The 27,797-nt window shown below is 40.4% G+C and overlaps 4 protein-coding genes across 4 annotated transcripts; all 4 read right to left on the reverse strand.

The window, feature by feature from the left end:
• Window positions 1–17,903: 17,903 nt before the first annotated feature.
• On the reverse strand, window positions 17,904–19,262 carry LOC149655844 (uncharacterized). The gene has a single exon (XM_089845053.1). It carries the CDS (start codon window positions 19,260–19,262, stop codon window positions 17,904–17,906), a length of 1,359 nt encoding a protein of 452 aa, XP_089701179.1.
• Window positions 19,263–19,289: 27 nt separating this feature from the next.
• On the reverse strand, window positions 19,290–20,489 carry LOC149655845 (uncharacterized). The gene has a single exon (XM_089845054.1). The coding sequence runs from the start codon at window positions 20,487–20,489 to the stop codon at window positions 19,290–19,292; it is 1,200 nt and encodes a 399-aa protein (XP_089701180.1).
• A 177-nt stretch (window positions 20,490–20,666) lies between these two features.
• Window positions 20,667–23,333, reverse strand: LOC149655846 (uncharacterized). Its single transcript, XM_089845055.1, has one exon. It carries the CDS (start codon window positions 23,331–23,333, stop codon window positions 20,667–20,669), a length of 2,667 nt encoding a protein of 888 aa, XP_089701181.1.
• A 2,253-nt stretch (window positions 23,334–25,586) lies between these two features.
• On the reverse strand, window positions 25,587–26,711 carry LOC149655847 (uncharacterized). Its single transcript, XM_089845056.1, has 2 exons — window positions 25,881–26,711; window positions 25,587–25,793 (listed from the first exon to the last, which is right to left on the reverse strand). The coding sequence occupies exons 1-2, from the start codon at window positions 26,709–26,711 to the stop codon at window positions 25,587–25,589; spliced, it is 1,038 nt and encodes a 345-aa protein (XP_089701182.1).
• Window positions 26,712–27,797: the final 1,086 nt, after the last annotated feature.

Here is a 27,797-nt window from a genome sequence, read left to right on the forward strand (position 1 = left end):
TCGCAGGGTAGCATCTTGCAATATCTCGGGTAGGGGCCCTGTTCTTCTACCCCAGCATGTTCCGCTGGTTAATCCGCCTAAAACACCACCTCGGGTAACTCATAGGGTTATAGGTACTAACACCTCACCTCCTGCTTCTCCAGCTCAGCATGTTCCGGTGGTTAATCCGTCTCAAACACCACCTCGAATGACTCATGGGGTTATAGGTACCAATACCTCTCCCCCTGCTGCTCCAGCTCAGCATGTTCCGGTGCTTAATCCACCACAAACACCACCTCGGGTAACTCATAGGGTTATGGGGACAAATACCTCACCCCATGCTCCTCTAGCTCAGCATGTCCCGGTGGTCAATCAGCCCCAAACACCACCCCGAACACCTCATCGAGTGATGGGAACAAATATCTCCCCACCGCTGACCCCAAATAATCCGGTACGGATAGCCCCTGTTAATAGTCCAAGAAGGGGTCATTCTCCACTTGCTCAGTATGTTCCGGTGGCTAATCATCCACAAACACCTCCCCGAGTAACTCATAGAGTGACTGGAACCAATATGTCCCCGCCGGGGTACCCCACTAACCCGGTACAGATAGTAGCAACTCCCGCCGGCGGCTCACGTTATAACCCTGTTCTGGGACAGTCTATAATGTTGCCCAGTTTCTCGGAACGGGAGGATCCCAAGTTATACTTACGTCAAATGGAAATGTTTATTCGGTATCATAAATTTGAGGTCCAGGACCTAGAGTTATATATACCCCTGTCATTAAAGGAAGACGCCCTCAGCTGGTGGGAAACCCTTAGTCGTTATCGTCCCGGGGATTGGGTATATTTTCTTCATTAATTCAAGCAGGAATAATTGTCCTCCCGGAGGGACAGAGATATTAGGGTCGCCCTTTATAGTATAAAACAGGCTGTAGGGGAAGATCTACAATCATACCGTAGACGAGTCGTACAGTTGAATGAAACCTTAGTCGACCCTCTTGACGAACACGAGTTGGTCGAAATTTTAATTACCAATGTTTTACCGGAAATCACCTTGCTGTTGCCGGAGGGTTTATGTCGTACCATGGCTCAAGTGCAACGAGAGTTTAAGCGTATCCAGAGTGGTTTCGACCGAAAGTATACCCCAGGAGGAACAGGGGTATACTTCAAGTCCTGGCCCAAGGGTGCGTTTTTCTGGTCCTCCCGGGACCGCGGCCAGTAATACCGGACAGACGAGTGGCCCTAATAGACCACCACTAGCCCAGGCATGCTATCGTTGTGGTAACTTTGGCCATCTTCGTCGGGATTGCCCCAGACCAGCGGGTACACCACCTCGCCCGACTCAAACGAGAAATATACCTGCGCTTCCACCTGTTGCCCCACAAGATCCGGCACCAGGTTCGGGAAACGCTTAGGACGCATCCTGGAAGGGTCTCAGGATATGCGCCGGAACACACACGACCTTCTTGACATGAATTCAGTCAGGGGGGAAAGTATTAATGACAGTCGACTTAAGGGTATAGTAATTCAGATCGCTTGCAAACCATGTATTGCTTTTCTTGATAGTGGGGCAGATCATAGTATTGTCGCCTGGGACTTTTTACACAGACTAGGTGTCATTTCGTTGGTTGTCCCCCAGTCGAAGATGGTCAAGGGTGTAAAAAAGGGTGTAACTACGACTTCCGTGGCTTATATTGACTTAGAGATAGATTTGGGGAGGCAAATGGGCACAATACCGGTACGCTTCCACTTTTTTAAAGATATAGAATTCCCAATTATCCTGGGAATGGACCTATTGGATGAACTGCGAGCTAGCATCGACCATGAACGTAACGAATTCCGGTATTGTGGATATACTCTTCCCCTAATTTATTTGAGAGATCATGCGCCCGGTTTCACCCAAAACCAAGAACTCGACACAGGGATAGTTGATGTGTCCCAGTTAAACATGGGTACTTTGACGGAACGAGAAGTGGGGGAATTAATCAGAATCTGTCATGAATTTTCATCCCTTTTCTCCGGTCGTCCGGGCAGAACCCTCTTGTTACGACACCGGATTCAACTAAAACCTGGTACGGTCCCGATTCACAGTCAACCCTATAATCACAGTCGGGTAGCAAATGAAGAACTCGATACACAGGTAAAAGAATTATTGCAACAAGGGTTAATTAGACCTTCAGTTAGTCCGTGGGCATCACCCACCATAGTAGTAAGTAAGAAAAACACTACCGAAAAACGCCTGTGCATAGACGTTACCCGGTTGAATAGCGTTGCTGTGGACGATCCCTATCCGGTACCACGTATTGAAGATATTATAAATTCTATGGAAAAGTCTACATATATCACTAAGCTTGACCTCATATCCGGATACTGGCAGGTAGAGATGCACCCGGATGATATTGAGAAAACCGCTTTTGTTACCAGGGAGGGGAAATTTGAATGGCTTGTGATGCGGTTCGGTTTAAAGAATGCCCCATCAACATTCTCCCGTTTAATGAAGAAGGTTTTAATATATGCACGACGTTTTGGGGTTGGTGTATACCTGGATGACATTGTCATAGCTAATGCTAGCTGGGAGGAACACCTGGAAGCTCTTCGGTATGTGTTTTCACAGCTAAAACACGCCGGTTTAACGCTTAATTTAAGAAAATCGAAATTTGGAGTCTCCAAGGTTGCAGTACGCGGCTATGTAGTAAGCGCCCAGGGTGTACAGATTGACCCAGAGAAAGTAGAAGCAATTAGGAATTTTCCCAGACCACGAACCATGAAACAGATTTCATCCTTCTTGGGAATGTGTGGGTTTCACTCCCGGTTTATCCCGCATTTCGCGGATCTGACGGCCCCTCATAATCAACTCAAACGTAAACACCAGCGATGGCGGTGGGGAGACGATGAAGAGAAATCTTACCAGGATTTAAAGCAGGCGATAGCTGAAGCAGCTATGCTACAGGCCCCAACCCCGGATGGAAAATTTATAGTTACCACGGATGCTAGTGGCATCGGTATTGGGGGGATGTTAACTCAGATTCAAGGGGAGGTGGAAGTGCCGTTGGCATATACCAGTCGTCTCTTAAGACCTTCAGAATTAAAATATAGAACTCCAGAACAGGAAGCATTAGCGGTTGTAGAAGCCGTTCGTAAATTTCGTCACTATATAGAGGGCCGGGAATTTGCAGTTTTATCGGATCACAGGGCGTTATGCTGGTTACTGCGCTTGAAGGATAAGAAAAGTCGGCTCATGCGGTGGGCCTTAGAGCTACAGGAATTTATGCCGTTTGAGATCCTGCATAAATCTGGTAGGGAAAATGTGGTTGCCGAAGCCTTGTCTCGATGCCCAGTATCAGATTTGGACACAGTCAGTCCAAAGGTCTTAGAAACGGAGACATAAATCAGTCACCCGGTCCTGAACGACAGGCTTACCGGGTCAATATGGTATCCTGTAACCCAGTAGCATTAGGTCTCCCGTTAGACGTAGCCACTAAGGCCGATATTAAGTTAGCAAAGGCTAGTGATCCGTACTGGCAGTCTATTAGACAGGACTTAGAAAGTGGAAAGGCGTCAAAATTATATATACTAAAGGATGATATTTTATACCGGATAGCCCAGGGCTTTCAACCGGAAAAGGTAGTTATTCCAACCGCGATGGTACCACGGATATGTCAAGCCTACCATGACCATCCGCTATCGGGTCATAGAGGTCGCACCGCTACGTATAAACGGGTGCAAGCTAAATACTACCATCCGAAGTTGTATTCCCTGGTTCAAGATTATGTTCGGGGATGTGAAACTTGTCAGAGATATAAGAGTAGGAATACTAGGAAACCAGGTTTCATGATTCCCTCTCGTAAAATCCATCCCGGAGATTTAGTAGGGATTGATATTATGGGTCCCTTACCAGTAACGAAATCCCAGAATAGGTTCTTAGTGGTAATGGTAGACTATTTTACCAAGTACATAGAAATATTTCCGGCACGAAGCGTTACCGCTCCTATACTGTGTAAAATTTTACTACAGTATGTTTCACGTCATGGGACGATGACAGCCTTACTATCGGATAATGGGCCCCAGTTCATATCTGTATTATGGAAGCGTTTATGCCGAATGTTAAAAATTCAATTGAAATTCACGTCTCCATACCACCCCCAGGCAAATATGAACGAAAGGGAAAATAGGGTTATAGGCGAAATAATGAGTATTTATACCGGGAATGTCCAAACGAAGTGGGACGAAAGCTTGCCCCTTATTCAGTTGGCCATTAACAATGCCATTCATACTTCGACTGGTTCATCCCCCTTTTATTTACATCATGGTTATGAACCTACGTTACCCTGGGATGAGCGTACCTTTGCCGGTGTACCCGAGGACATCGAAGGAGAGATTAGGGGTTATGAGGATGGGCCGCTCCGGTAATGGCAGTTGTCCATTGACTTTGCTCAGGAAATGAATGAGCAAGCCAGTGCCAAACAAAAACGCTTTTATGACCGGAACTATTCCGATGGGGAACTAGAAGTGGGGCAATTAGTGTGGAAAGCAGGACATAGCTTGTCGAACGCTGCAGCTAAGTTCTCGGCTAAGTTAGCTCCAGCTTGGGAGGGTCCCTATCGGGTAGTAGAAAAGTTATCACCAGTTTCCTATGTTATCATGGAATTGGAGTCAGGGGCTTTGGCCGGTACTTGGCATATCAATCAGTTGAAACTACTGCTGAACTCTGTGGTCCTCGAAACCCAGGAAACCACGGAATTTGAAATTCCGCCGGTAATACAGGAGCTGGAGAACGATGTAGACCCAGGAGATGAGCCAGGGCATGAGTTGGTTGCGGTTGCAACACCGCACGAAAGATCATTTATTGAGGCAGATTCCCGGGACGGTCAGGACAATGTCTGGGATACGGTGCCCGTTAGAGTATATGACTTCCGGCCTCGTCAAACCCAGGCAGAAGGGGTTGTCGAGGGGTCGTCGACCTCGATGGATGTAAAACCGGATATACCCATTCCGAATCTTACCATTCCAGTAGAAAACGACTCGGTTCCCACCCCGATTCCACGGCGGGAATATAATCTCAGACGCCGGGGTCGAGTTGAGGAACAGGAAAAGCAAGGGGTAGACTTAGCTTTGGCAGGTCCTTCCGGGGAAGGACATCCGAATGGGAACACTCCAGATCTGGGGTTGGAAGGGAAAATGCGAGAACATTCTCGGAACCGGAGATAGGCCAGGACGATGAGGACGATATATTGATGGCCCCCTTTCGATATGGATGGAAAAGGGAAATAGTTTTGAGAAAGGATACCGGAGGTCGAATTGGGGATGTATATTATTACACACCAGAACCGATAAAAGAAAAATTGCGGTCGTACAAACAAATTGCGGCTTTTCTCGGGACCCATCGCGACCAAGCCCGCCTATTAGGCATGCGCAATTTTAGCATGAAGCCCCAACCGTTTGCGTATCCCCCGTTTGAGATTGTTCGCCATGCCTTATGGTGATTTACGCCCGTACCTTTTAAAGATGGTCCGTATTTTTGTTTTATTTATGTATAGGGAATCATGGTCAAAGCTAGAGGTAGCATTACCTTGGGGGATTGCCACTATATAAAATATATACAGGCAAACCGATACGAGGATGATCCTGACATCGAAACATTTATGAGGATGAAAGCGGAAGAGGAACGGGCATCGCCTAAAAACACCACAACGCTGGGTCGAGCTGCCCAACTTGATACTCCGTCCACATCCGAGGAGACATCATCGGCTAACAGCACCATTTCTCCCAGTGCCGTGGTTGCCGTACCGGCTAGACCAACAGTACCCCTGCAACCGGATTTGATGAAACTCCCCTTCGTGGATGCCTTTTTCTCCCTAAAATGCTATTTGTCAAGAACGGGCTTGGGCCTGGACGTTTTTAATCAACACGTCGCTTCGTCTCCAAATCTATTCCCGGACGGGTATATCGGCTTTATCACGCATTTAGGTGCCACACCCGAGGAACTCGACGAACACTACATAAAGAAAACCCTCAGTCTAAAGGGTGTCTTGGGTACAGTGGGAGTCCCGCCCTTGTACGCCAGGGCGTATGTGGAGGGAAATCGACTTGAACAGGCGTTGATACGCGCGTTATCTTTTTCAAAAATCCGAGCGGTAGGAGCCATCGGCCTCGACTACTCCAAGCCTATCGACATTTGTCCTTCGGCCATTCAACGAGTAACATTTCGCGATCAATTACAGATAGCCAATCATTTTGCCTATCCTGTATTAGTACAGTGTCGAGATGACGCCCGTCTCAAGGGCTTTTACGGCCTGAATGGCGGAAATGCAAAACAAATTGAATACCGATCGTATCATCGTAATGGTGATTTTTTCCGGGGGCCCGGCGATGGCGGCTAAGTTCTTGGGGGTTTTCCCGAACCTTTACGTGGCCATATCACCCATGATGTTGGACTCTGGTCTTCCCCATCTGATCCGGGATATTCCTTTACACCGCCTTATTGCCCAGTCCGGGGCCCCATGTTTGCCGTGAACCGAGATCAACCTACGGATATGCCCGTCCCTGCGCCGGGATTAGCTCTGGATGTTATCAAGGCCATTACGGTCGCTAAACATGTACCGGTACTAGAAGTGGCCGCTACCATTATGCGTTCATACATTAGGATCTTCCGCTTCCCCGGTTGGAACCACTAACCGATTTTATGCATGGGGCGCATGCACAAAAAAAAAGAATTCATTACCTTGCGTTTGTTTCGATAGGACTCTTTCTTTCATGTTAGATTTCAATTTCGAAAAAAAAACAAAAAAAAATAATAATCCCGTGTTTTTGTTTTCAGGGACGAAGTTGTCCTATCTGTATACGAAATTTATGTATCATATCGATTTTTGTTTTGATGTACCTTTTTGTGTGCCCCACTAAAATGTGGCCTGTTTCCTGCTATCATTAAATACACATGGTCTACCTTATGTTGTGTGATCTTCCCGTGTTTCTATATGGGGAACCAGGGTCCGGGGGTTTCCTCTTTTCTTCTTTTTTTTGTTTTTTCAGATACTCCCAGCGGCTTTACATTGCTGTCCTCCCTTTCACCTGGGGCCGTTGCTTATTGCTTGCAGAGGAGGAGGATGTAACGGGGAGCCCGTTACCAGGGTTTACCACCAGATGGAACAAACTACACCGATACCAGAGTTCCCCGCTAGACGGCCCAAAAAAGCTGAACCTTGGACGTGTCGTCTGCTCGACTAACGGATTGGCTGCTCCCCAGAGGCCCGAGGGGATATAATCAAACGTAGCCCGGGAATCTGGGCAGTTGGAGGGGTACCGGCATCTAGACCAGTTAATGATTTTTGTTAGATTAATTAACTTCATTTACTTATTTAATGGATAATATATGTATTGTTTACTAACGGATTGTAAATATAATTTAACCGGATTTATATGTCAATTAATATATTGGATTAATTGAAATTACGTAGTCGTGTGTTTTCGGGTCTCAGTAGAAAGCGCGCGATTACAACTTGAAGTACTGAGCTAACCAAATTCTTGACTTGGCGAAAGTGATTATTCTTGATAACACACCAACGGTTGGCCCTCTGGTAGCGGTTTCTGAACTTTCCCTCCAAAACGTGAGACGCTCGTGGTGGTAGACGGCCGAACTTGATTCAAGCACCCGCTTCGTCCGTGTTCCGCGGCTTTAGGTTGGGGGGAAGTGGGTAGGAAATTTTTTGGAACTCGACCAATTTTTTTCCCTCTAGTGTAGCCGCGATGGAAGCGGCATAAAATCCTCAAATTTGTTCACTAGTGCCAGGATCTACCAATGCTAGAGCTCTTTACTTCTAGTCTCATCTTACTTCGGCTGCAACTAGGACCCGCACATAACGTTTTGGTTTTTAAATACATCATTAACCAGAAAAGTAAACCAAGCTGTGCTAAATTATTCAAACCTCTTTGTATGATGTAGAGATAGATCCAGGTCCACGGTGGGGTACCGAATATGCCAAAAGTGGCAGGTCATCATGCAAAAGCTGTAAAAGCAGCATAGCTAAAGATGAGCTAAGAATGGCGGCAATTGTTCGGTCATGAATGTTTGATGGAAATGTAAATATCAAAATTGAGCATCTGATGACGCGAGTAACATTAATTTCTTATTGTGGAAACAAGTTCCAAATTGGTACCATTTTCATTGCTTTTTTTCAAAGTTTAAAGTGTCAACTGAGGCTGACATCTCACACTTTAAGGCTTTACGTTGGGAAGATCAAGGGAAAATGAGGAGTAAAATTTCGAGTGGGTCAAGCAAAACCCCATCTAAAGGAACAAAGAGAAAAAGCTCCTTCATTGAAATTCAAGACTTTTCAACTGAATATGCCAAAAGTAATCGGTCCTCTTGTAAAGGTTGTGGAGAAACAATCGTAAAAGATCAAGTTCGCATTTCTAAACTTGACAAACAGAGTGAAAAAGCAAGAAGATTTGGTCCACTACCAGCGTGGTATCACGTTGATTGCTTTGTACAAGCGAGTGAAACTTTGGAGTTTTTTGAAGATGGCTCTAAAATACCTGGATTTAAGATACTCGGTGTTGAAGATCAAAAAAGGCCATCAAAGAAAAAATAAAGAAAATAGAAGTAACTCCAGTAAAGAAGATAAAGAAAGAGGAAGTCCCTAAAGAAGATCTGGGCGAGAAGCAAATTCTTAAGGAACAGTCTCAGTTAATTTATAAACATCGTGACGCGCTTCAAAAAAATCATCTTAAAAAAAGAAATGGTGGAACTTTTAGAATGTAACGACCAAAAAATTCCTACAGGAAACAGCAAAATTCTACGTAGACTTTCCGATATCATGACGTTTGGATCTCTTGAACCTTGCACAGAATGTGACGGTGGAAAATTTGTTTTCTCAAATGATGGTTATCACTGTACTGGAAATGAAAGCGATTGGGAAAAATGTACAAATTTAACAAAACTACCAGGAAGAAAGACTTTCCAGATTTCAGATGACCTAAAAGAGGAATATCCATTCTTAAACAGCTACAAATACATAAAGCGTGACCGTTACTTTCCTACAAACGCACCTACTCCAAGTTCACCAAAAAATTTGCCATCAACCTGGGGTATCAAGAGAAAGCCACAACCATTGGACAATGCTAAAATAGTATTAGTTGGTAATCTTCGAAGTTTGAAAGATGCTCTGAAGAAAACCATAGCCCGATTTGGAGGCAATGTTGTCTCTCAAATTGACAAAACTACAGCTTGCGTTATAAGTACCAAGGAAGTTTTTTACACAAGCATATGACATCTGTTTGTGCACAAGTCTATAACATCTGATTTTGCAAAATCGTGTGACTTCTGTTTGTGTACAAGTCTGTGGAATCTGTTTATGCGCCAGTCTACGGCATCTGTTTGTGCACGGGTCTAAGGAAAATGTTTGTGCAAATGGGTGTGGAATATTTTTGAGCATATAGGGGTATGGAATGTTTCTTAACAGATCCAAGGCATGTTTTTTTGCACAGGTCCTTGGAATATTTTTGTACACAGATCTATGTCACATGTTTATACAAAAGTCAATAGAATATTTTGTTCATAGATCAATGGAATCTTTTTGTGCACAGCTTTATGAAATATTTTTGTGCGCAGGTCTAGGGAATATTTCTGTGCAAATGGTTATGGAATAGTTTTGTGCTATGGGTATGAAATCTTTATGTACACAGGTCTATGGAATCTTTATGTGCATAAGCCTATATAAGGTTTTGTGAACAGTTCCATGAAATCTTTTTTGCACATCTCCATGAAATGTAAGAACTTCCATCAAGTATGGGTACATTTTACAGATTCGACAAATATTTTTGTAGCATCCTAGGAGCGAAGGCACTCGGCGTCGCCCATCAGCTCGTCGGGACATTTTTTATTACTTTACACGCAGACATTCTATAATGAAGGGCTTTTAAATATTTGGCCGCTATTTAAAATGATGGCAACAAATCCATCCCGAAAGACCATTCAGCCCGTCTATAGGTTAAAGGAATCCAGTGTACTAAATATTTGTGAAATCGGTTGAAACAAAGAGAAGATTTGTTACATTTCTGGGTGCCATTTATTAAGATGGCGGCGGATTGAAAAAATATTTTTTAGTACGCGCCTACTGCTTACGAGTAACGTTCCTCCAAATTTTCAGCCTTCTGGGGCCAGCGGTTTGGGCTGGGCGATGATTATCAGTCTGTCTGTCAGTCAGTCAGGACTTAGATTTATATAGATATAGATGTATAATTAAAAAAACAGGAAAAGACAAGAGAACTACTCTTGAAAAAAATAGCAAAATATAGGTTGCAAAGGCTTTGAAAGTAATAAGACAAGATTTACAAAGGAACTTTGGTTTAATTATAACCATAAGTTCGTAAGATATGTTACATAAATTTGTCACTGGTTACTGAGAGCTTGTCTCGAAGTGACGTAAATGAAACGTCATAGATTCTCGTAAAGCGATGCCTGATGATGCTCTGTCAAAGGCTTAGTACAGACTAAATAGGAAGATGGAGTGGAAAATCGCGTGTAGTCAATTCTCGCGCCGTTCTCGAACTAGCTCTTATTAAGTCTCTAGCATTTCGAAATATAGGAAGTGTCAGACTTATGGAACGTAATCTTAGAAATGTATGCTATAAGTTTAAAACATCACAGACTTCCGTGACAAATATTTTTAGAGGCTTCCATAGCTTTAGCTTCATACCTCATGGAATACTAAACTTAAACTTAAAACAGGATCGGAATATCTGAATCACAGAAGCGTTAGCCTGTATTGTAAATCCACGGTGGCTGATTGCTAGTAGCTAGTGGAAATTGGCATTACTTTCTGTCAAATTTCTATGTTTTGAGTGATATATAAAAAAACCAAAAGTGAGAGGGCACAAAATATGTACAATTCCAAAAAATAGGAAAATATAGGAATATTATCGAAATTGTAGGAACTAATAGGAAGACATCCGAAAATAGGAAAAATTATAAAATTTAGGAAATGTGGTCACCCAGCACAGGTCTACGCAATATGTTTGTGCACAGGTCTATAGATTCTTTTTGTACACAGATTTACGTAATAATTTTTTAGTCTAGGTCTTCGGAATTTATTTGTATTATTGCATCCACTGTGCTTTGCAGGTGAAAACGACGGAAGGCAATTTGGGTTGGACTGGGCGTGAAAGCAATCAGGACTAGTACTTCTATAATAGATGGTTACGGCCTTGTTAGTTCAAACGCGGTAACTAATAAATACGCAACACCACAAGACTTAAATGGAGCACCTGCTTTTCAGTATAAGTTTTAAAATACTAGTTTCTAAACAATTTTAACTCATATTCAGACTGAAGTCACAGATATTAATAAAAACTGTCTTTGTAGACAAGACGCGAGAAGTAAGAGATAAGTGTAGAAAATTAAATGTTTGAAGTGACAGATATTAAAATTTTCATTTTTGAAGACGTGATTATAAAACATCAATTATTTGAAAAAATTTCTTGTCTTAGTTTTTTTCACAAAAATTTCAAAGAATATACCTTGATACTACTGTTTATTTTCTAGAAACATTTGCTTCGAGGAAGTTCAAATACTCGGATATCTGAAAAATAGAGCTAGATGAATTTATTTTTATATTTTAAAATTGAAAATATTGCGAACAGAAAATTACATTCGCCCTTTGACTGTGATGTAGTTATTAGAGTCAAAAGGATCTGTAGCTTGATCGTGATCTTTTGAGAGATATACAACACGTCAATTTTTGAAACCTCGAAAACTTTAAAAATAACGAACACGTTTTGTTAAGTTTTCATGCTTATTTTATTTTGTCTGCTATCAACGATTTTCTGTCCATTTTATTCTCCTTATAGGCCTGAATACTCAAACTAACTCTAAATTTTAAAAAGAAAATAAAATGCATACGTGTTCTATTTTTAAAATGATGCACATGTTTAAGGATAAAATATTTTACTTAAGGAATTTTGGTGAAAAAAACTAAGATAAGAATTTTTTTCAAATAATTGATGTTTTATAATCACGTCTTCAAAAATGAAAATTTTAATATCTGTCACTTCAAACATTTAATTTTCTACACTTATCTCTTACTTCTCGCGTCTTTGTCTACAAAGACAGTTTTTATTAATTAAAGAATGATCTTCTTTATAGAAGACCTTACAGAAACTATCCTGAAAAAATTTATTTACCGCCTCGTTTAATCTAGAAGCCATGAGGTTGTTACACGACCACCCACTATCAGCTCACAGGGGCAAAGATAAGACCCTTAGCAAAGTGACTTATAGATATTGGTGGCCCACTATAGTTAGTGACGTCCAGGATTATGTTAGAGGATGCTCTTTATGCCAACAATTTAAGGCTAGAAATAGGAAAAAGCCAGAGCTTATGCAACCCTCAGAAATAACAAGTCCTTGGGAACAAATTAGTGTCGACATAATGGAACCCTTCCCTTCAAGTAGACACCACTATAAATATTTAATAGTTTTTGTCAATTACACGACAGGAGGGACTACATTATTTACCCCACCAGGGTGTGTTAAACGAACAAAGAGCAACGACGAAACTTAGAGTTGTATTAGATGGTTCTGCACAAAAAAAGGGAAAGATAGGCCCATCCTTGAAAAGAAAAAGGGGTCCCCTTTTTTACCTAGAAAAATATCCCCCAAAATAGGGGGCAAAAGAAAAGGGCGCGAAGAGCGCACCGAATTCAGAAAGAGAATTCAGACGAAATTTTAGCCTTGAAAGGATAGGCAGACGTTCAAATCGGTCCCCAAAATAAAGAGGGAAAATGAAACAAAAATAAAATGTTAAAAGGTTAGGCTCAAAAATGAGAGCAAAAGTTAATAATCAAAATGTAATAAAAGTAAAAGGTTTATTAAAAAGATTTCGGTAAAATTTAAAATAGTCTTGAATTTATTAAAAGTGAATTAAATATATAAAAAAGAAAGATATATTTAACAAAATGGCGCCCAACGGGGGGCAGGAAAAGCCCATAAGTATAAATAATAGAAATTAAATAGAATAGTTCGAGCCAACAAAGAAATTTGGAAGAATTTAAGTAAAAATGAAATAGAAGAATACTATGGAAAAGAAGGCATAGTATGGAATTTTATCGCTGAAAGAGCAGCATGGTGGGGTGGTATGTACGAACGAATGGTTAGAACAACAAAAAACATACTAAAAAAGATTATTGGATCTGCTGCTTTGAATTACTCCGAAATGGAAACCATATTAACTCAAACAGAGGCTATTATTAATTCAAGGCCTATAACTTACGTGTACAACGATCATAACGAGCCTAACCCATTAACGCCGGCTCATTTCTTAATTGGTCAAAGAATTAAAAGCTTACCAAATAGAAAAATAAAACAAAATGAAACCTTTTCAAGTACACGTAAAGAATTAATTGTCAGATGGAAATATAGTCAATTATTAATGGACAAACTGTGGAAACGGTGGAGAACTGAATACTTATTGAACTTGAGATCAGTTCATCACATAGAGAAATTAATAAAAAAGAACTCTGTTTTTAAACCTGGAGATATAGTCATCATTCATGATGACAAACAGCCTAGGCAAAATTGGAGTATTGGTGTGATTACACAAACTCAACCTGGACGTGACGGACTTATTCGATCTTGTTTAATAAGACAAGCGAACGGGAATGTCCTTCGACGTCCAGTTCAACTATTATATTTAATGGAATTGCCAGACGATTAATTAATGAAAACATTAACTTGAAAGTCTATTTATGTAAATGCTTGTAAATAATTACTCCGCATTCTGGGGAGTGTAAAACACTTTGAAATAATTGTTAATGTTTGTATAATTGTTTGTATACATTTTCATATAAATTCTAAAATTCATGTAAAGAAAACTTGTATTCATATAGATCTGGTTGAAAGATACCAATATTAGGAAAAAAGGGAAAGATAGGCCCATCCTTGAAAAGAAAAAGGGGTCCCCTTTTTTACCTAGAAAAATATCCCCCAAAATAGGGGGCAAAAGAAAAGGGCGCGAAGAGCGCACCGAATTCAGAAAAAGAATTCAGACGAAATTTTAGCCTTGAAAGGATAGGCAGACGTTTAAATCGGTCCCCAAAATAAAGAGGGAAAATGAAACAAAAATAAAATGTTAAAAGGTTAGGCTCAAAAATGAGAGCAAAAGTTAATAATCAAAATGTAATAAAAGTAGAAGGTTTATTAAAAAGATTTCGGTAAAATTTAAAATAGTCTTGAATTTATTAAAAGTGAATTAAATATATAAAAAAGAAAGATATATTTAACAAAAGACTAAATTCGTGGAAATGATTCCACTAAAAACTATTACTGCTAAGACATGTGTACAGGCTTTCAAGTCTATTATCACTAGGTGGGGAGCTCCTAAAGCTATTCTCAGTGATAGAGGAGTACAGTTTACATCGAAACTTTGGCTGCAGACTTGCAGAGCTTTTAAAATAAACCCAAAGTTTACCACCCCCTACACACCTAAGGGAAATCCCACCGAGAGAGTAAATAGAGTAATAGGCGAGTTAATTTCGTTTTATGTAGGGAATCACCATGATAGATGGGATGAATCCCTTGACCTTCTTCAATTCGCTATAAATTCCGCACCCCATGAAACCACGGGCAGATCCCTTTTCTTTTTGAATTTAGGGCGGGAGCCACGTCTCCCTTGGGATTTAGATATTGAAGAACCCATTCAGGACCCGGATGACCCCAGTCGTGATAAGGCTTTAAAGGTTCTTAAGGAACAATTAGCATTCAGTAATGAATTGTCTAAGTTAGCTAAAGCACACCAGAAAAAATACTATGACCTCCACCATGACCCTCTTGAGTTTGAGGTAAGAACCCTAGTATGGATGGAAACACATCCTTTATCAAGTACCACTGGTCAGCTTATGAAAAAGCTTAGTCCTAAATGGGCAGGTCCCTTTAAAATTGTTGCTAAACATTCTCCCGTAGTCTACGAGTTAGAAGACGCTAACTCAGGACAGAATGTAGGGAAAGTTAACCTAGAGCATCTTAAACTCTATTGGACTAATGTAGCTGTCTTCGACAATGCCGAAAATGCCCTTACTTCACAGTCGAACGTTGCAGATGATCCCGAGTCTAGTCCCCCAACGAATGGTGGTACCATGGACCACCCTCGTACGAAGACTTCCTCAACCACGTCATCTGAATCATCCTCATCTTCTACGTCACCGTCACCTCAGGACGGTCAGGAAGTCGATCAACCGAGACTGGTGTTTGTTCTGTACCATTAAATTTAATGCCTGGGCAGTAAACGTAATTTTTTCCATTAATCATATTCAGTGTATTTTGAAGATCAACTGCCCAGTTAGAATTAGACGGTGACAAATCCAATATGCAAACGGGTCTAAACAAAACATGCAGAAATGTTTTCCCATTTTCATAAAACACTGCATACACAGGATCAACACCATCTCGAATTAGTCCAAAATTGCGGGTGTTAGAAACAGTTACACTTCGTTCTCCAAATATATCGCTCCGAAACTAAGTAAAATAATAAACTTTAAACTGAGCCTACGCAAATTACAATCGAATTTCAAAAATTAGGAAAAATTTCTAGTAATACCTTTAAATCAAGATTGAGATTGATACATTTTTCAACAATTGTAACCGTCCACACCAAGCTTCTCCTTCCCGGGGAAAACCGCGTCGTCTGCTTTGTTAATTTTTCATTTTTAACATTTATTTATGTATAATGTTAAATTGTCCCGAAGTGGCGCCTTAAGCGCCATCGCTGTCAAACTTGTAAAAAACATTTTTCGCGGGGATAAAAACCCCCGCCTACAATATGTACTAAGCAGTCAGTCTCCGCAGTCAGTTCTTTGTAACCACGCTCAAGTTTAAACGTGTTTTTGTTTTTGTTTAAATAAAAGTATTATTCCGATTACCACGGCGTTTTCTTCACAATGGATCATATGGTAAATATAGTTAGTCATGGACAATAAGTCCTTTAAACGGGTAACCTGGGAACTTCTTAATTGCGAGTTTTAATTAATTTCTTTGTGAGCCGTGAAATTAGGCCCCCTTGCCTACGTTTTAACTTTACGGTTACATAAAGTGGCGAGCTTGCCAGGACCCGTTAAGACTGACATTCCCATTTGTACCAAACGCGTACTTGTGAACATTACTTGTGCCTTTCCTTGAACTCCTTAACTGTCGCGTCATGGATCCCGCCGATCCGCATGCTTTAATCGCCGCGATTAACGCGCAGTTGCCGGGATCTTATACTCCCCCGAGGAGGATCACTCCTCCTCCAAGCCTTGGTACTAGTCCTACGCCTGGTCAAGGACAAGCGGCAGGAGGAATCCCACCTCCGCCGCCGCTACCGCAAGGCGCAACGTCCAATGTTTTGATGCAAACTATTCAAACTCTTGCAACTACGCTAGCAAACATAGGAACTAGACCAGCCACCAAAAATAGGCCAAAACCACCCCCTCACTTAATATTTAGTGGTGTTGAAGGTGAAAGCGCGCCGGAATTCCTTCGGACTTTAACGGAATTCGCTGAATATCACAGCATGACAGACAATGACATTATCGCGCTTCTCCCACAAATATTAAGGGGCCGTGCATTAATTTGGTTTAGAGACATAAATAGGCCAAATCAAACACTAACGTGGCGTACAGTGAAAGGCGCGTTTAGAGACTATTTCTTTTCTGTGCGAGCGGAGGAATCCCTCCGCCTAGAAATAGCTCAGTTTAAACAACCCGCCGATGTATCTTTTGACGCGTACATCGCGAGTATTACCGCGATGAATCAGAACCTACGCGTTCCGTACACTGACTCTGAACTTGTTGGTATTTGCAAGCGAAATATCCTCCACGAGATACGCATCCATGTCTTTCACGATACCATAAGGACAATGCGCAGTTTCATAGAAAAGGGCCGCGTAACTGAAGAAATTTTACGAGCGACCCCCTCTAACTCATTGTATCCTAGAGACAGTGCAAAGTGTACCCCGCGTAAATCCAGTGGGAGAAGAAATTCTCCCACCGCCGCGGTTTTAACAAAACCGCCGGGGGGAGGTGCGACATCAAAGGTTGCGACACCAAACGCAAGAATTCCCAATAGACCTGTTGCGCGAAAAGTTAGTAAACTCGATTTGGGAGAGCAAAGTAACTTTCGAACCCGACTGAAAAAGTCCGAAAGTGGTAAAAGTTTGAAGAAACGAGAGATCTATTAATACAACCGAATTTATTAAACAAATTAAATAGTTAAAGACATTAAAATAAACAATTAAAAAAACTTGATTAAATTTAAGTTAGCAAAAGGTTTAAAAGTTACAAAGTTAGGTTTTGTACTATGGCAACATGGCTAAAAAAACGGAGGTGTTTTTCTGCAGAGAGCAGGAGCGCAAGTAAAAAAAGGAGAGATGAGATTTCTCTCCTGAGAAGTTTTAAAAGTAAAAAAGGGTTCGAAGACCAACGATCATTGGTCAATAGGCCAAAAGAGCATTTCCATATAAGGAGCGTACGTTACCGTTTTCGTAAAGAGAGAGAGACAGTACTCTCCGTATTACCTTATATGGTCCTACATTTTGTCAAGTCTTTAAAATGTCTCTTCTAAGGGAGGTGTTAACATTCCTTATAGGCGACTATGGTCTTCGAATCTTGTACAAAGGGTTACATAGATATCTGCGTTACATAGACATATTAACATTAATGTTTTTCTTTTCTTTAATAATGACAATATTTTTAGTTTTTTCCATTAACAGTTTTCTTTAGATTAAATATAGATTAAAATAATAATTTTTAGACAAATTATTAAACTTAAACGAGGACCCATTTTATGATTCAACATAAGTTCCCCCCCTTGAATACAAAGTGTTCAAGATTAGTGTTAAATGTTAAGAACAAATATTTACTCGTTTATTTCGAGATTGTAAATTAAAGGAATGGGTCTTTTTAGTTTTGTACCATTCGCAAGCCTAAGTAAACACGATCTAATTTTGTCATCGCGTCCGCGAAATACCTCTTCAACGACTGCCATTTTCCAGCACAGGCGTGGAAGTTGGGTTCTGAGATTAGTACCACATCGTCTTTTTTAAGTTCTTTGCTTGGTTCTCTTTTCAATTTATGGTGCGCCGAGCGCAATTCTAATAAATAGTCATTTTTCCATCTGAACCAAAAGTTATCTATTAGCCTTTGACGATACTTAAGTCGATTTGTTAGTTCTTGGCGTGTTGTAGGTGTGATTGGTTTCTTATGAAATGTTCTTGAGGGTAATGACGTTAATCTTCCACCCACTAGGAAGTGTGCAGGAGTGAGGGGAGTAGGTTCTCCAGGATCTTGGTAGACAAACGTCAAAGGTCTAGAATTTATAATAGCTTCGACCTCTGTCAAAGTTGTGGCGATTTCCTCGTCTATAAGACGCGCTTGACCAAGTGATTTGCGCAGACAGACCTTTACGGATCGTACAAGTCGTTCCCAATAGCCTCCCCACCAGGGTGCTCTGTCGACGATGTAATGCCACGTTATGTTTAGTTCTCCGAGATATTTTTGGACTTCGGCGCTGTTTACATTTTTTAATAGCTCTTTGATATCCATATCGGCTCGCTTAAACGTCTTTGCGTTGTCCGAGTGTATTTGTTTCACCATCCCTCGTCTGGCTATGAATCGACGAAAGGAGAGAAGAAACGCGTCTGCTGTCATATCTGATACCAATTCTAAGTGTACAGCCCGCGTGACTGCGCAAGTGAACAATGCAATGTAGCATTTCTTTCCCTCTCTGGAGTATAGTGGGCCAGCGAAATCAATTCCGCATCTCTCAAAGGGAGGGCTTACGGAAGTTCTAAAGTCTGGCAAGGGCGCCATTTCAGCTTCCCCAGCTTTTGCTCTGAATAGTTTGCAGAGTTGGCATTGTTTTAGCGTTTCCTTTACTAGTTTTCTGCCACTGAGTATCCAAAACTGTTCTCTAACTTGAACGAGTGTATCGTTGACACCACTATGCATTAACCTCTCGTGATGGTAGTTAGCAATTAAAATTGAGAGATCATGCTTTTGTGATAAGATCCAGGGGTGTCGCTCGCGATATGAGAGTGATTTTGAGGTTAGTCTTCCTCCTACACACATTAGATTGTGTTCGTCAAGGAAAGGTTCAAGCATGTAGATTTTTGAATCTTTAGATATAGCTTGTTTGTTTTTCAAGTTTTGCATCTCGTCTGGAAAGCTTTCCATTTGAGCAAGCTTAATCCAAAATTTTTCTGCTCTGGATATTTCCTCCACTGAGAGCTCATCAAGTTTTCGGTCAAGCTTATTTTTCATCCTTGTATTATCTCTAAATCTTAGTATCTAGGCCGTAACACGATAAACTCTTCTTAACCTGCTGTAAGATTTTAGGTTTAAAGGTGGTTCAGTTGCTGGTTCGACTATGCAAATGGCTTGAGTTACAGGTAAAAATGCAGTTCTTAATTCTTCCGTTTGCTCTTTAGAATTAGTGCCCTTCAGGTTTAGATTTTTCTTAGGGTGCATTTCCTTTGGTTGGCTTAACCATGCAGGTCCTTTCCACCATAGACTGTTGGAAGATAGGTCAAAAACGGTTCTACCTCTTGTGGGTAGGTCAGCCGGATTTTCTTTTGATCTGCAATGATTCCACGCCTCCGGGTTAGTTAGAGTCTGTATCTCCCGGACTCGGTTAGATACGAAAGGTTTCCACTGTTCAACCGATCCTCTTATCCATTGTAGTACTATTGTTGAGTCTGTCCACATTTTTATTCCAGTTGGCTTTATTGTGAACGTATCCAATAGATGTTTTGACAGTCGAGCGCCTAAAATTGCTCCCATTAACTCCAAGCGGGGTAATGTTAATTTTTTCAGAGGAGCAACTCTTGTCTTGGCAGCGACTAGTACGGTTCCTATTATTCCATCTTTGGTTTCAAATCTAAGATAGGCACAAGTAGCGTAAGCCCTTTCACTAGCATCGACAAATACGTGTAGCTCATTTGTTTTGAAGTTGTCGTAGACTTGTTTTCCAGCTTCTAAGTAATAATATCTTGGTATGAGGATGTTTTTAAGTTCTTGCAATTCTGAAGACCAATTTTCGAACTGAATGGTTATGTCTTCGGGTAACTTATCATCCCAAGGTAGACCCATCTGCCACAGTAGTTGAAAAAGGAATTTTGCTCTAACGGTGAAAGGCGCTAGCATTCCTAGAGGATCATATATGCGTGCTATAGCTTTAAGCACCCATCTTTTTGTGTTTTGGCGGTCTATTATGAAATCCAGTAAGTTCTCAACTTGGAAAAATATGCAATCTGTCTTTGCATTCCAGGGAATCCCTAAGACCTTGATTTCTGGGGAGTCATCGTGGGTTTCTTCAGAGAAGTTATTCGAAATCCAGAGTTTTCGAAGTTCAGTAGAATTGGTTTTAAACTTGTGAAGCTTCATTCCCGCTTCCAGTAGTATACTAGCGGCTTTAGTTGAGATCTCATAAGCTTTCCTTACGTCATGGCTACTATGGACTAAGTCGTCCACGTATCGTCCCTTGTCCATAGCGTTGCATACTTCCGATTCTTTAACTCGGTATTTTTCAAAGTGATGATTTATAACTGCTGACAGCAACAAGGGACTACAGGTAATTCCGAAAGGTACGCGTGTGATTCGGTAGACCTTCAATTGTGAGTTTGTAGTTGGGTTTCTTATGTCTGTCCATAAAAACCTTAGAACATCTCAATCATTCTTTGCGATAGTGATTTGTAAGAATGCCTTCTGTACATCTCCTGTATAGGCTACTTCTCCTTCTCGGAAACGAATTGCTATGTCAAATATATCTGAATTTAGATTAGGACCAGGATCCAAGCAGTCGTTTAGTGATGGTTTTACAATAGCGTGTGACGAACCATCAAAAACTATGCGTAGCTTGGTAGTTTTTCTTGAGTCGTTGTAGACGCCTCGGTGAGGCAAGTAGTAGAGCGTGTTTTCAGTTTTTATGTCCTCCACTGGAACTTCTTCTATAATTCCTGAATCTAGTTGCTCTTTCATTACGTCATTGTAACTTCTGAATAAAGAGGTGTCTTCGCTTAGTTTTTGAAGTAGTTTTTGAGTTCTTTTGGTTGCGATGGCTAGGTTGTCCACCAGACTCTCTTTGTTTGGTTTCCAGGTGAGAGCCGTTTCGTAACGTCCCTCGTCAAACGAGAGAGAATTTTCAAAGGTTTTCAGTACGTCACTGTGACTGGTTGAAGTAGACTGAGAGTCATGAATGCCGATGGAGTCTAACTCCCAGAAGGCGCGTAGTTGATTAGAAACTAAGTCCTCTTCAGAAAAAAGGACAGGTGCGTTTAGTATAGCTACAGTGTTTATTCCGATTGACGAAGATGTCATGGTGCTAGGGCCATGTGCAGTCCAACCGAGAATAGTTTCCAAAGCGACTAGTTTGGGTCCAAGTCTTTGGAAGCCACCAAAAACGATGCTCCAATATTCGTCAGAACCTATTAGTAGGTCAATAGTCGAGTCTTGACTTCCGTTATTAGTTGGGATGTCAGCAAGTATTAGGCCTCTTGACCTCATCTCATTAAATACTTCAGTACCAGGTACGGAAAAAATAGCTCCGCTTATCTCTTTGGATTCGAGGGCTTCTATGATAACGCTCTTAGAGGGATCTAGTACGTTCCTTAGTTCAAGTCTAACTCTTCTTCTGATAGTTTTAATGGGGTTTTCACCTTCAAACGGGAAAATGTTTAGGCCTTCTTCTCTAACCACTTCAAGGTTAAGTTTTCTAGATAAGCTTTCTTTTATAACGGTCACCTGGCTTCCGTTATCAAGGAGACAACGAACTTTAGAGGAGCTTCCGTTATTAGAATTGACAACCAAGGCTTGTGCCATTTGTAAAAGAACAGTTTCCTTTTCTTTGCTTCCTTTCATTCCCACGTGTAAATTGGCCAACCCCTCGTTATTTTGAGCAGAGTCATCTTTGAGGTTTTCTCTTTCCTCTTCCGAATTAGTACAGAGTGTTACATGGTGATGTTTTTGGCAATTTTTGCATTTTTTGTTTTTTGAATCACAGTTCTTAGCAAAGTGTTTTCTAAGGCATATGTAACAGCGTTTTTTGGAAGTTACTAAGTTTTGTCTTTCAGCTAGAGATAAATTTGTACACTCAGAGGTTCTATGTGAAGGTTGTTCACAATAGAAGCATGTTCTAACAAAGCCACCACTAGTAGAAATGGTCAGTGAAGAGGCGGTAGGTACTGAAGACTTATGGTTTCTACCATCATAGTTTTTTCGTGAGCTATGGCTTAGGAACCTATTTTCGTTAGGCTTGCGATCTGGTTCATTATGATTAAAAGAATAGGCTCTTTCGCGGCATGCAATTTCTTTTCTTAAGAAAGTTAACAAATCATCAATTTTTCGTGACTTAGTATCATATCTTCTGTTAAATTCAATAGTTAATTCAACAGGTAGCATTTTAGTTAATACATGACATAAAAGTACTCCATAAGAATCAGAAACAACCCCTAACGACTGTAAACTTCTAATTTGTACCTCGCAAGTGCTATATAATTGTTTTAAAGACTCAATATCACTGGCTTTTCTTACAGGTGTTAAATTAGTTAGAATACTCATGTGAGTATCTGCTATTGCTTCAGTATCTCCAAATCTATCTTTTATAATGTCAATAGCGTAGTCATAATTAGCGTCTGTTGCAGCTAACCCCTTAATAGCCAGAAGGGCAGGACCCTCTAAATAAGATTTTAAGTAATTGAACTTATCTGACTTCCTGAGGTCGTTGCGATCGTGTATTCCGTTGCAGAATTGGGTCCAAAAGTTTAACCAGTCTGAAAAGTCACCATTGAACCGAACCATATCCCATTTTGGAAGTCTCACACACAGTTCTCGCGCGTTATGGGTATTTGCAGTGCTTCCGGTTTGTGAACGGTTGTCTTCTGGTAGAGTTGGTTGAATCGTAAGTCTATCCACAGGTGGAAGGTCTAGATTTTGTAGCGTAGTTCTTGATGTCGTTGATGTAGATTCAGCTGGATTCTCTTGCCGAGCTTGAGCAGATGCTCCTAGTAGTTTGAGGCGATCCATAAGGCGCTGGGCAGCTCCACGAATTTCGATGATATCGTCATTATAGTTGATGCAGGTTTCGAACTCTTTCTCTTCTTCGTCAGGGTCATCAATAAGGCGTTCCACAGCATCGTTAAGTTCCTTAAGTTTTTTCTCCTTATCATTAAGCAAAAGAATTCCATTGTGTAGGTAGTCAATACAGGGATGTTGACTATCAAGTTCCTTTTTAAGCGCTGTTATAGCCTTTGTAGTTGAGGCTCGTAAAGGTGTACGTTTTTTAATAGCTTTTGCAAGCTCTCGTTCTGAATATTCAGATTCTTGATGGGTCGCCATTATTTAATTTGTTATACCGGTGTATATCTACCGGGTTTCGGCACCAAAATGTTGCGCGAAAAGTTAGTAAACTCGATTTGGGAGAGCAAAGTAACTTTCGAACCCGACTGAAAAAGTCCGAAAGTGGTAAAAGTTTGAAGAAACGAGAGATCTATTAATACAACCGAATTTATTAAACAAATTAAATAGTTAAAGACATTAAAATAAACAATTAAAAAAACTTGATTAAATTTAAGTTAGCAAAAGGTTTAAAAGTTACAAAGTTAGGTTTTGTACTATGGCGACATGGCTAAAAAAACGGAGGTGATTTTCTGCAGAGAGCAGGAGCGCAAGTAAAAAAAGGAGAGATGAGATTTCTCTCCTGAGAAGTTTTAAAAGTAAAAAAGGGTTCGAAGACCAACGATCATTGGTCAATAGGCCAAAAGAGCATTTCCATATAAGGAGCGTACGTTACCGTTTTCGTAAAGAGAGAGAGACAGTACTCTCCGTATTACCTTATATGGTCCTACATTTTGTCAAGTCTTTAAAATGTCTCTTCTAAGGGAGGTGTTATACATTCCTTATAGGCGACTATGGTCTTCGAATCTTGTACAAAGGGTTACATAGATATCTGCGTTACATAGACATATTAACATTAATGTTTTTCTTTTCTTTAATAATGACAATATTTTTAGTTTTTTCTATTAACAGTTTTCTTTAGATTAAATATAGATTAAAATAATAATTTTTAGACAAATTATTAAACTTAAACGAGGACCCATTTTATGATTCAACAAGACTTACATCGGCTCAGACAGAGCAAAACGATTTAAGTCGCGTAGAATGCTATAAGTGCGGATTCTTAGGGCATTATGCTACCGCCTGTCTGAGCAAACACGAGGTAGCGCAAAGACAGGCTTCGGAAAACGCGAAAGCGGGAAGACAAAAAGGGGATCGTCTTCCCGCCGCGCTCTATGGATGTGCGTCGCTGTGAGGTTGATCCTCCCGTGGCCATAGAAGCCGTGTATTCGCATGGGACTTTCGCGACCAGACTAGATTCAGGCTCTGATGCTTGTTTTATCAGCTTATATCAGTTGCGTAATTTAGTCAGAACCTTGAAACCAGATTTAGTACTACCTGAAGAAGAAGAGACTCAGTGTATAGTGTTAGGCGATGGACGTTATACTTTAACGAAGGGACGCGCGCGAATAGACTTCCGCTTAGGATAGCTGAAACTAAAGCAGGAATTTCACGTAGTTCCCTCACTACCAAACGACTTTATTTTGGGAAAGAATTTCCTTTATAAACATCGGGCTATTCTGGACTTTGGTACGAAAACGTGTCAGATTGACGGAACAACGTTTCCATTTGTGTTAAATCTCCCGGGGTTGAAGACTCCAACACCTCAAATTATCGAGGATATTGAACAAGCTGTCGCGTCGCCTACACTGAGTCCTAAACAGAAGGAAGACTTGAAAACTTTATTACTACGTTTTCCAAACCTCTTTTCGGAAAAAGCGGGACGTACTAACTTAGTATATCACGAGATTCACACTACCACCGATGTTTCGCGTTAGTCAACGCGCGTATCGTGTTAGCGACGAGAAAAAACGGATAATTGAAGATCATCTTCACGAAATGATCTGCGACGGAATCGTGAAACCATCCGTTAGTCCTTACGCGTCGCCTGTGGTACTTGTCCACCAGAAATGCGGAAAGATACGTTTCTGCGTTGACTATCGCGCTTTAAATAAAGTGACCGTGAAAGATCCGTATCCGCTTCCGAGAATGCTTGTAGGTCAAAATAGCGAAATGCAAAATGTCGACGGTCAAAATAGCGAAAACAACAACAGCGAAATGCAAAAATAGAGAAATATCATTATAACGAGAACAAAGTTAGCGTATTACAATTACCTCAAAATCTTTAAGCGCTAAATACATTTTTAGCGAAATTAATAACAACTAAATACTTTTACAACGAAATCTAATATAAAGTAGTAAAGATTCGAAAACTACCAAATTGAATGAAATTATTTTTATTGATTTCATGTTAGTTTACACATTGAAATTTTTAATAGTTTGACAAAAATGTATTTAAATTTGTAGTTTGAAGTTTTGGGCAATTCCACGCAGAAATTCTAACTTATCCAGATTTTGGAAGTTTGAAACAAGCCCTTCAACTCGAATAGCCGTGTCCCTGTAGCGTTTCCTTTTCGCAGGGGGTTCGATTCCAGCGACGTACTGTTCAATCTTCAATTCGTTTAGCTTTTGTTCTTATTGTAAGGCTTTTACAAACGTCCACAAAGTTGGACGAGAGCAGGCCAAGGTCTCATTAAACTCGCGGTGCCACCCCTCTACGTTGTTGTTTGTTCTTGGCAACCCAGCTTTAGACGCCTCATGGCAATTCCACAACTGAATGGGAAAGGTTGGCTTGACTAACATAGAATAATTTTTGTTATCGTAAAGCCCAATCCAAGTAGACTGAAAATATTCCAAGATAGGGGCCAGAATAATAGTATTTTCGACGTAAAATGACGAATTTATAAGTTCCGAATAGCATTCAATTACCATATTTTCGGGAACGTAGGCCAATGCACAAAGCTTCCTAATTTCCAAGGCAAAGTTCGCATCATTCTGGTATTTCTCTCTCACGCTTTGAACTTGTTGAATTTTTCTCCAAACGCATTGGCAAAAATGAAAAAAGCAACCCCTTTGAGTGGCATCAGGAAAATTTGTTTCAAACGCCTTGATAGCAGCTTGTTCGAAATCCGTCATAACTGTTTCTAGCTTCATCAAAGGCTTTAAGCGTTTCAGTTCCACGAGAAACTTATCATATGACTGTTGCTTTTTATCCCGCATGATGACAAACACGGCGGGAATGACCGTGTGGAACTTCAAGACATGGATGGTGTAAATTTGGTAGAATAATTGCGGCGTTGCTTTGAATGTTCCGTCAGCGAACCAATGTAGGGAATTTTTCAGCACCCGCAAGTTGTCTTCAATGGCAAAAATGATCATTCTTGATTGCGATGGACCGCTATCGTATTGAAGAAACTGTTTCCCATCCAAGGTTTTTGTGTACTCTTCGGGAATTTGCAATTCGAACAGAGATTTTGGACTTGGCAAAACACCGGAACGTTGATAACGAGTGCGACGAATGACTCGTTTAAGACAGGACACGGATGGAAGTTGGCCGCTTACTGCTGGTGAAATGGACTTTATGTTGTTGCTAAGTATGTTTTGAGTGCTTTCTTGCGTAGATTCAGCTTGTTCTTTCATTTGATTTACGATTTTCTTTACTTCGATTTCGGCAGCATCAGCGACATGATTATGACTTCCGGAAAAGGAAATAATCCCGTTTGCCTTTATCATAATAAGTACACTTCCAGTACTCGACATTATTGCGCGATGACTCACGTCGGAAAGTAAAGCCCTCGAACACTAAACAATTGTTACCCTTTTGGTGTTTCATTAACGTAAAAGCCATACTTAACTAACAAAATACCTTCTATCATTCAGAAAATCGTAAGATACTACAACCGGTTTGACATAAGAACCTCAAATACATAGCTATGCATTTTCGAACCTTTGATCTCTGGTTTTTAGGACCGATTTAAGCCAATGAAACAACGCAATGTGACTAATATATTTTTTATCTTGAAATATTGAGTTTATAGAATTTTCTTTTTTATTAGTGAAAGATTTTTGATATGCACGATTCCACTCAATGGTTGTAATAAAAAATTAAACTGGCCGCAAAAAGAAATTTATCTATGAATGCTTAAAAAATAAATAATCTTAACACAACAAACCTTACCAAAAATTAAACTAAAAATGCATTCCCATAATTCCTTACTAATTTTTCACATTCTAAGGTTATATTTAAATGTATTTACAATTCGACCTAAGCTAACCTAACCAAACCTGATTTAACACGAATAAATATATTGTAAAATTGAAAGGCATTAATGAATGTCAGTGACGCAACCAACTGCTAACTTTTAGGTAATATTGATGTTGTATTTGTACGCTCTTTATTGAATGTAGGACATAATCCCCCCGCCCCATCAGACAAGAAATGGACATAATCCCTCCCGTAGGCGACAAAATCCCCCGGACAATTTCCTCCGAATGGATGTCGAGGACAAATTCCCCCCGGCCCCAGGTCAAATTCCCCCCAAACTGTGATGGATAGGAAGGGAAATCTCTATTATAGTAAGTATATAAAATAAAGCACAATATTATGGAAAAATTAGTAATGTTATATCGGAAGTAAATACAAAATGTAAATTTTTGGAAAAGGCATGTTATTTTGGGAAGTCAATGAAGAAGAACAACAATATTTTGGAAAAGGCGTAAAATTTTAAATTTATTTATAAAATATTACTAACCTAACTCTAGCCTAACCTAACCGAACCGAACCTAACCTAACCTAACATAACCTAACCTAACCTAACCTAACCTAATCCAACCCAACCCAACCCA

Source organism: Phalangium opilio, unplaced genomic scaffold (genome assembly GCF_054372755.1).
Source record: "Phalangium opilio isolate 3A_F unplaced genomic scaffold, DU_Popi_V2 ptg000078l_1, whole genome shotgun sequence".
NCBI lineage: Eukaryota > Metazoa > Arthropoda > Arachnida > Opiliones > Phalangiidae > Phalangium > Phalangium opilio.

Bases quoted from the DNA above. Each gene is read 5' to 3' on its own strand.
- LOC149655844 (XM_089845053.1), bottom strand. From the start codon at position 19,262: ATGAAAAATAAGCTTGACCGAAAACTTGATGAGCTCTCAGTGGAGGAA.
- LOC149655847 (XM_089845056.1), bottom strand. From the start codon at position 26,711: ATGTCGAGTACTGGAAGTGTACTTATTATGATAAAGGCAAACGGGATT. The intron at 25,794-25,880 runs GTAATTGAATGC...GAATATTTTCAG, and splicing joins CCTACGTTCCCGAAAATATG to TCTACTTGGATTGGGCTTTA.
- LOC149655845 (XM_089845054.1), bottom strand. From the start codon at position 20,489: ATGGACAAGGGACGATACGTGGACGACTTAGTCCATAGTAGCCATGAC.
- LOC149655846 (XM_089845055.1), bottom strand. From the start codon at position 23,333: ATGGCGACCCATCAAGAATCTGAATATTCAGAACGAGAGCTTGCAAAA.